At 40.5% G+C, this 8,476-nt stretch overlaps 1 protein-coding gene and 2 non-coding genes across 6 annotated transcripts; 1 reads left to right on the forward strand and 2 right to left on the reverse strand.

Annotated features, from left to right (window-relative positions):
• The first annotated feature begins 2,716 nt into the window (after positions 1-2,716).
• On the forward strand, positions 2,717-2,788 carry TRNAM-CAU (transfer RNA methionine (anticodon CAU)). The gene has a single exon. It is a non-coding gene; the product is annotated as a tRNA-Met (tRNA).
• Positions 2,789-2,894: 106 nt separating this feature from the next.
• Positions 2,895-2,967, reverse strand: TRNAK-CUU (transfer RNA lysine (anticodon CUU)). Its single transcript has one exon. It is a non-coding gene; the product is annotated as a tRNA-Lys (tRNA).
• Positions 2,968-3,030: 63 nt separating this feature from the next.
• LOC117606579 (uncharacterized) lies at positions 3,031-8,025 on the reverse strand. 4 transcript variants are annotated; one of them, XM_034329193.2, is made up of 6 exons: positions 7,873-8,025; positions 7,344-7,591; positions 6,678-7,099; positions 5,921-6,248; positions 5,257-5,859; positions 3,031-5,018 (listed from the first exon to the last, which is right to left on the reverse strand). In XM_034329193.2, exons 3-6 carry the CDS (start codon positions 7,067-7,069, stop codon positions 3,489-3,491), a joined length of 2,853 nt encoding a protein of 950 aa, XP_034185084.1. In that variant the 5' UTR covers positions 7,070-7,099; positions 7,344-7,591; positions 7,873-8,025; the 3' UTR covers positions 3,031-3,488. The 4 variants fall into 4 exon arrangements, with proteins under 4 accessions (XP_034185084.1, XP_034185085.1, XP_076545565.1 ...); XM_034329194.2 differs by having other exon boundaries at positions 6,678-7,108; XM_076689450.1 differs by having other exon boundaries at positions 6,678-7,166.
• Between the last annotated feature and the right edge of the window lie 451 nt (positions 8,026-8,476).

Consider the following 8,476-nt stretch of genomic DNA (forward strand, 5'->3'; position numbering starts at 1 on the left):
GTTAAGCAAAACTCGAGGAAACTAAATGCAAGGTTATCGAGCCGTACCACGTGTTCTTCTATTTTAAAATGATTCAATTTACTCGTTGATCGAATAGATCATTTTCACGATTAAAGGCACAGTATTTCAACACTAGATTAAAGAGATTGTCCAATCACGGTACGGATAAATGTGTTTGTACAAACATTGAAATGTCCAGCGGAAAAAAACGATGACCTGCCACTTCACAAATCCTCTTATGACCTATAATCATCCATCTATACATACATGAATTCAACAAGTGATATTTGAAACTGAGCTTCCTTGTCATTGTCAAATAACATTTACCGCAATATCCACTTCAAACGTGAACGTTCAAACAAATTTTTTTCAGATTTCCAACAATTCTTACATTTAGTTTCAACAAGTTGCTAATCGATCAATTTCGAAAACTATATTAAATAATATATTAATCGGTATAAGCCAGCAGAGAGCGGGATAGTTTAATTATCGTCGAGTGAATTCTGAACCACGACCACGGTTAAACATCGTCGCGTCACGAGTCCCATTAAGCGATAAGATCACGATCCCATTGACCCGGCGATGGTGTCGCGAAGGATCTGCAAGCGATAAACCGTCTTTATGGACATGATCGAGCGGATGACACTTTCACGTGGCTCCTTCTCGTCTAAGAAACCACTTGGATCTGTAATCGAGTAGGCTGGTCGAGTTATTGAAATCGTTGCTGTACCTTCTTCTGCCTCAGGATTATCCTGGAGTAAACACCAGGCTTGACGTTGAGTTCAAGAGGACGTGCAGGTTCGGCAGGGCCGTGAACGACACCCTTAATCGTGCAGGCAACGTGCCAGCCAAGAAGATTTCTCCAGCCGCCGGTCGGAGACGATAACAACTGGTCTATCCAAGGATATTTCTCAGGCAACGATGTTCTCAGGTGTCCCAAAATGATTTCTGATGTAACTTCGAACGTTGAATACACGTTAATGACCACTGTTAATTTGCGAATCGATCGACGGGTGTTGCATCCGATTTCCATCCACAAGCGGGATCAGCATATTCGCCTACTCTCCAGGCTTTCGGTTGCATGAACTTTGACGATTTCGAAGGGAAACGAAGCGCACGCCCTCCGTATCGGGGCTCGCCCCACTCCACCGGGAAAACGTGTGTATGTGCGTTAGGTACGTGCGCACTACGCCAAAAGTGCTAAGGAAAATCAATAGCACGTTCGTGTACCGGTGCACACGCACGCTAGGTATGTGTAATTTCAAATTTCGTTGCTTCTTTTTTTCAGGATTTTCTTCTTGCAAGAGGTCTTTGCTAACTCGACGGGAAAATTCGGGCAAATTGGTTTGATCGAGGAGCGGCCAATTGTATTCTACAAGCTAAGGATGCTGCTGCAGCTCCTAAAAAATACTGTTCATGTCAACTAAACAAGGATCTGTGAGGAATTATTTTTTATAGGATTAATGAATTATAGAAATTAAAAAAAAATGAAGTATACGTACTATTTTATTGCTTTATCAATGTTGTTGATGTCAATACCTTGTACCGTGTCTTTCTTTACAGTGCCTCATAACCTAACTGACATCGATATGATATAGCTTGTACGGTTATTATAAATCTCTTACATATCAGTTATTATAAAATTCTTATATACCACAGCCATAATGTTATTTATTGAAATAAAATCACTAATGCATCAATGTATAATACCTAATAGTCTTTTACCACTGGATTTCTTGTAATAACATCACTGCCTTCGTTCTCTATTGATTCATAAGTCCATTTGCGATTACTCCTATTAAATAATTCATACTTACATAGTATTATAAATTTAATTAATTTAATGTAATTAGGATAAAATGTTGAATATCAAACCTGCAGTCGTGACCACATTTTGTAGAACCACATTTAGAACAAGGAAAATGACAACCAGCACAACTTAAATTTAAACAATCACAAAAATCAATCCCTGTTCGTATATGAATACCCCTTTCATTGTACATGGTATGTCTTTTGCAACCCTGATATATTCGTCGATGAAGTTTACGTTTTTCTCTTTCACTACGCTCTGGATCGAAATTTCGAAGGAATTTTGTTGTTCCAGAAGTATCATCCGCTTTTTGACGGGTTCCTCGAGTACTTTTCTGCGATCAAAAATACGTAATAATGATATTTTGAAACTTCAAACGTGTACCAATAAAGGAGATACTTACTCGTTCAGCGCGTGATGCGGATTCAGTATTTGAATTTGAAGATTCGCCAGAATTTTCCGTTTCCATAATGCTTTCCTTGAACGTTATTAAAATAAATTGTACAAATACGTTAAAAGTTTCAATCTACATAACCTTTAACACAGGAGACATCAATTTCTCCTCTCAAACCAATCGTACACGCATGATTCTGTAAATTGCACTACATCTCGTAGTGAAAAGCGAAAGTTGCACATTAATATGATTAAAAACTTAAGTACGATTAAATAAGAACCCAAGTTACTTAGCAAAATAAATAAATTATTACTTTGTAAGCGTCCATACGTATTTGTAGTGACAATTATTGAAAATATCGATAAGTAAGATTGCTCTGTTTAGTTATTACTTTACTGGCAAGTGATAAAAATTTGTGTTGCTGCGCCATCTGTTATTTAATAATTTAACACATATTTTATTCTAAAATGACTTGCAGGTTTATTTACAGAATTAAGAACACTTTTCACAACAGCAGAGTGGCGCAGTGGAAGCGTGCTGGGCCCATAACCCAGAGGTCCGTGGATCGAAACCACGCTCTGCTAAGGGATCGTTTTCCATTTCTTTTTTTTCTAAAATAGCTTTTTTGTAACACTTGTTATAATTTAAACAATATAAATAATACAAAAGCAAAAGAAAAAGGAAAATAATCGCCCAACGTGGGGCTCGAACCCACGACCCTGAGATTAAGAGTCTCATGCTCTACCGACTGAGCTAGCCGGGCTTGAAAGTTTGTTTTTTATTCTCCCATATGAAGCAGCTGATTGCAACAGCAAAAAACTACGGATAAAACTATAACAAGTCATTTATTTATACATTCAATAAACACATCTATTTAAGCGTAAGTTAATTAATGCCTCAAGGACTTACGTCCTTTTTACATAGCTGCTTTCAATAATTTTTTCGCTTCTTCAACATGGAAGACTCTCAATTTCAAATAATTTCTTTGGTAAACGTTTTCAAATAAATATACCTTTAAAAATTAAAATCTATCGAAATAAATTAATTCGTTAAATACATTATGGCACATAACACTAAGTAATTTACTAAGTTACAGAAATAAAATTGTACTTGGAAACTCTTCTTCTTCTTCGCTGGTCCCTCTCGGTTCGGCAGCTACCTACACCTTCAACAACAAATTGTTAATCATCTTGTGTGTATTACAATTGTTAAGCATTAAAAAAAGTTATTAAATGAACACATGTATCATTGTACCATAGTTAAGTGTTGAATATATCAATGCTATTAATGAACGAATATTATCAGAAACGGTAACAGCAGTACAGCAAATAAGTAATGACCGATGTTAGTAGCTGTCGAACATTCGAATGGACAATCAAACGAACCGTCTGTTTTATTTTGCAGCAAAAGATGCCTTACAAGTTTTTTACCCTCGCATGGATTCTCAAGTTTAATAAACATTATTTTTCGTGCCTCGAGGAATTGTTCCAATTCAACTCGGCACCTCCACTTCAGAGGATTTCCAGAGAACTCGACGATGTACACATTAGGCATGTCATTTAAGTCGCTTGTAAAAATACATTTCAGATCATTGCCTTCGAGGTTCAAATAAGTTAGTCGATTCAAATTTCTAAACGTTCCAGGTTCTATGTACTTGATCGAGTTACCCCGTAAATCTAATCTCTCCAGATTTTCCAAAACAAACCAGGAAGATCCTATCATCTCCAATGGGTTGTCCTGAATGGTTAAATTCTCCAGTTTGTTCATACCATTAAAGGCACCCTGTTCCACGGTGGTTAATCCAGAATTTCTAATCACAAGTTCCTTCAGATTTGTGAATCTATGGAAGACGCCACTTGGTAATCGTGGAAGATGACCATCGTGGAATTCAATAACGGTTACCTCGGGAGGTATGGATTGCAACAACAATAAATTACCACCGCTACAGACATATCGAATTCCTGTCGCATCCTCCTGGCTGGTGCAGCTTCCTTCGATGGTCTCGTTCCTGGTGGGAACGCTAACGGTCGTCGCAGGAGGGATGGCGGTCGTTTCTGGAAGCTGCGTCGCATAACAATCCTCCCTCAGCAGCAACGAATGCTTGTCGTAACGAATTCCTCGAGAATTTAGGAACTCTGCTATTTTCGTGCCGCACAGACAGGACCAAGGATTGCTGGAAACACGTAGAGACGATAAATAATGCAAGTGATTGGCCATGTACCCGACGCCGATGCAGTTCATGGAATTTTCAGAGATGTCGAGGCTCGTGAGGTACGGCAAACGATCGAATACATCATTCGTGATTCTGTAAATATTGTTATGAGATAGATCCAGGCTTCTCAAGTTGGACAGACCCTGAAGCATTTCTGCGTTGATAGATTCGAGCTGATTACCACGCAGAGACAAGTACTCGAGATTGTAAAGATTGGAAAAAGCCCGAGGCTCGATCTCCTCGATACCACAGTCTCTGAACTCCAGTCTTGATAGATATCCGTTGAAGCGTGAAAAGCTGTGCTCAGAAATCTTCTTAATATTCGACAACATAACTCGGATTGTGTGTGCCGTTGGCGGTATCGCACCCAGTTCCTCGAGCGACGTTATAGCTCTACAAGCGTAAATTGATCTGGATTGACCGTCAGTTTTCTCAGGGTAGCACGCACCGGTGTAAGTAGGTGGTTGCGGAGTCACAGTATGAATTTCTACAGGCGGAGTAGACGGAGTTGGCCTTACAGTTGTAATATTTGAGCGTTTAATGCTGTCTTCGAAGGAGGTCCAATGTACTTTTCCTTTAATGACTGTAGAGCCTTCGGTTGTCTGTATAAACAAATAACACTTATAAATTTTTGAATTTGAACGGAGAATACTACTCTATACAATGGAGTGTATTGGTAGTAATAAAATGACCATTTATTTAATCCATCATGAAATATTTCTAAATTCTGAAATATTTACATAACATATAATTAGTAAAAAATTATGAATTAAAAATGATTATTTTAAGCGTAAAAGGTGATGCTGTGAAAATTTATACCGAATATGATTAGCGTTGTACCTGTTGCAATGGCCAGTCGCTGCTGACATCTGGAATGTCGTTTTCGTTCGCGTAACATCGTCCCGCGTTAATCTCGAATCCGATATTTTTCCTTGTCAGAAAGTTTTGAAGATTATTACGACAGCTACAGAGCCAAGGATTACCAATTGCGTCCAATCTTTCCAGCTTCTTCAATTCGGCTAATTCCTCGACAGCTATGCAACGCAACCTATTATTTCGTATATCAAGATGCCGTAAACTGTCGCCGACATGCGACAACGAGCTTCTTTCAAACTGTTCGATATCGTTTCTTTCCAGGATCAATTGTTGAAGATTGACGAGATCCCGAAACCAGTACGCACCAATTGTGGAAAAATGGTTACCGACCAACGAGAGGCGTTGCAACCTGTGCAACCCTGCGAAAGCGCCATTTTCAATAACGCCGATGCGACAGTTGTTCAATTCCAAACTCCTCAAGCTATTTCCAAAACGGAAAAACGCGTATCTTGGAAGCTGGTCTATCACCAAACCGGAAATCTCGATCCAGGTAGTTTTATCCGGAAGTCTGTCCAAGGAGGTGAAAACGTTGGTTTGAAATTCATTGCCACGATTCGTCAGTCGGTCCTGAAATAACAAATTACCAATTAAACTCGACGAAGGTAAGCAATTTAACGTTTCTGTTTACCCTATCGAAATTGTTCAAGTGTTGCGTAGTTAACGAGGAGGGAACGACAGGAAATCCAATTGGCGTCATGCATTGGTATTTTCTGCAAACGTTCATCTCCCTCAAACATTGTACTTCCTGAACGATAGAACGAGATCCGAAGTATTCGTCTAATCTTTGCCGACATTCGCAGAGCCAGGGGTTCCCATCGATGCGTACGGTCCTGAGCGCGCGCAGATACGAAAGCTCCTCGATCGGTAAACAGTCAAGATCGTTATCCCGCAGGCCAAGAGTTTCGATTCTGGGTAGCAGGCGAAAAACATCAGGCTCGATGTGCACCAAACCGCATCTGCGAACGGATTTATGATTCACTGTACCTACACGTACATTATCATTTTTACGTAACCGTTTGTTTTTCATTGTATTCACGAGGGCGCTCACGGCGTTTCGCAAAGAAGGAAACACCGTGTTTCCGCGTTTCTCATGCAAATCACGGCCCACTAACGTTACCAATAAGGTATCATCATTCTCTTACATTTCAATACCTTTTTCAAACTGAAATTCATTATTTAATCGGACGTACTATTTCACGATGCGTAATTCTGACTATTTAATATTACTATTTAGGATAAAATTCTGATGCTCACTTCAGGACCCTTCCCTGATCAGTTAATATAGGTAATACGTATAACTGTCCTTTTTTAACAATTACAAAATAACGACGGATAATAATTGATCTTGTTTATGGAATTGCAGTTCGGTTATGTAAACCTCTTACCTGTCCAAGATCAGTTTCCTCAAGTCGATTAAAGGACGGAACCACGCGGTCCTAGCCACGTGAATTTTAGTCCCATGGAATATCAACCACTCGAGCCGATTTAGACCGGCAAACGCGTCTGGATCGATGAAGTTCACGTGGCAATTGTAAAAGGACAGTCGTCGAAGGTTCTTGAATCTCGAGAACGCGTTGCCAGGTATATGGTGGAACCGGGACACCGTAAACTCTATCCATTCTGCCTCGGTGGATATCTCGTCGAGGTCGTTCAGGTCGCCATGCGTACAGGCGTAGGCGATCGACCGTTCGTCATCCACAATCGGTGCTAGGCTACATTTGCAATGCACTTGGCCAATTAGGGCGACCACCAACGCCCAAAGTAAAATCTGATGCATCTTTTTCCAATTCCAGGCTCACCGCGTCACCTGAAAATGCTTCAGTCTCGTTCTCCAGAAATAACGTTAGCAACATTGAAGGTCTTGATGCTGGGACCTTGAATCCGTTTTAGAGATTTATAGAGGTCTAGAGAAGGTTTAATAACTAAATTTTGAATTTCATAGAAATCTCTTGAGTTATGCAACTGGAAAGATTGATCAGTGATTTTCTTTTCTTTTTTTTTTCTTTTTAATTTAGAACAAACAAGATTCCAACGAGTGGCTCATGATTTACCCGTTTAGTCGTAGAAGTTCCACTGCTCCAGTTGTTTAGCATGTAGAGCGTGTTTTTACTTCGCACACCGGAAAAGCCACTTGTTACAGCTCACCATGGCCACGTTCAAACGAGTCAACCACGATCCTCTTCCTATCAGCCACAGAACGATTCACTTTTCACGTGTAAGGACCTCACGAACTGACCCACCGATGTACTCTTCACTGATCAGCTGATTCTGACCTTCTCATTATCTTCATAATCACTTGCTGCAAGTTTCCAATCAAATTATCATCTTGTTCCTATACCGTATGTAAGTGTATTTGATCACTTGGTGTTTACAATTGTTTTATACATTGTTTCTAGTAAATATATAGATGATCTAAATGAATGGGAGGTAAGGGTACACTAGGAAACACTGGTTCTAGACTAACGTCAAGTCGTTTTCAGGTTGTTTTGACCATTTGAAGCAACAGGAAGGTTCACAAACAGCAGTATGAATTAGGAGGATATAGTGGATGCAAGAATGCACCAGGAAGCATGAACTTACAAGAGCGTGTCTCGGATCGGTGGATCGAAACGGAGCGGCGCAACTGAGCTGGTGGTTCGCGCGCTTCCTCGTTATATAAACTTCTAAGGCCAAGGTCTCCCTTGTCCCCCGCGCCGGTTCTAGGTACACACGCCGATCCCTGAGCACTGCAACCTATCTTTAGCATGCACCGCTCTAGTTTGGCAGGAAAACTCGCGCGATACACTTGCCAGCCTCTGACCAGTCCGCACCTGTAAAACACGACCACCGGCAAGGTCTGGGGCAGTCTAAGAGTTGGCGGTAACATCCGTGCAGTTGGTGAAACGTTTCCCTGACAGATTGATGCGATTCCAGGGCTTTTCATTTGCCGTGCTTCACCTGCAGACCTTGAATTTTCAAGGTGCAGTCATGTTTCTGCAATTACAGAGTAGTCACGGTTCCGTGATGACCTACAATATGTACTGTTCCGGAGGATGCCTTTGACTGTTCCTCATTATGTCCTAACATGAAACAGCACTGCTCTGAATGGCGCGTCAGCTGGTGTGCCGTTTTCATGAATTTCTTTAGTCCATCCTTACTTATTCACGCACAGCGCTATTATTATTGGAACGTGTACTTTTAGACG

This window comes from Osmia lignaria, chromosome 8 (genome assembly GCF_051020975.1).
Source record: "Osmia lignaria lignaria isolate PbOS001 chromosome 8, iyOsmLign1, whole genome shotgun sequence".
In the NCBI taxonomy this organism is placed as follows: domain Eukaryota; kingdom Metazoa; phylum Arthropoda; class Insecta; order Hymenoptera; family Megachilidae; genus Osmia; species Osmia lignaria.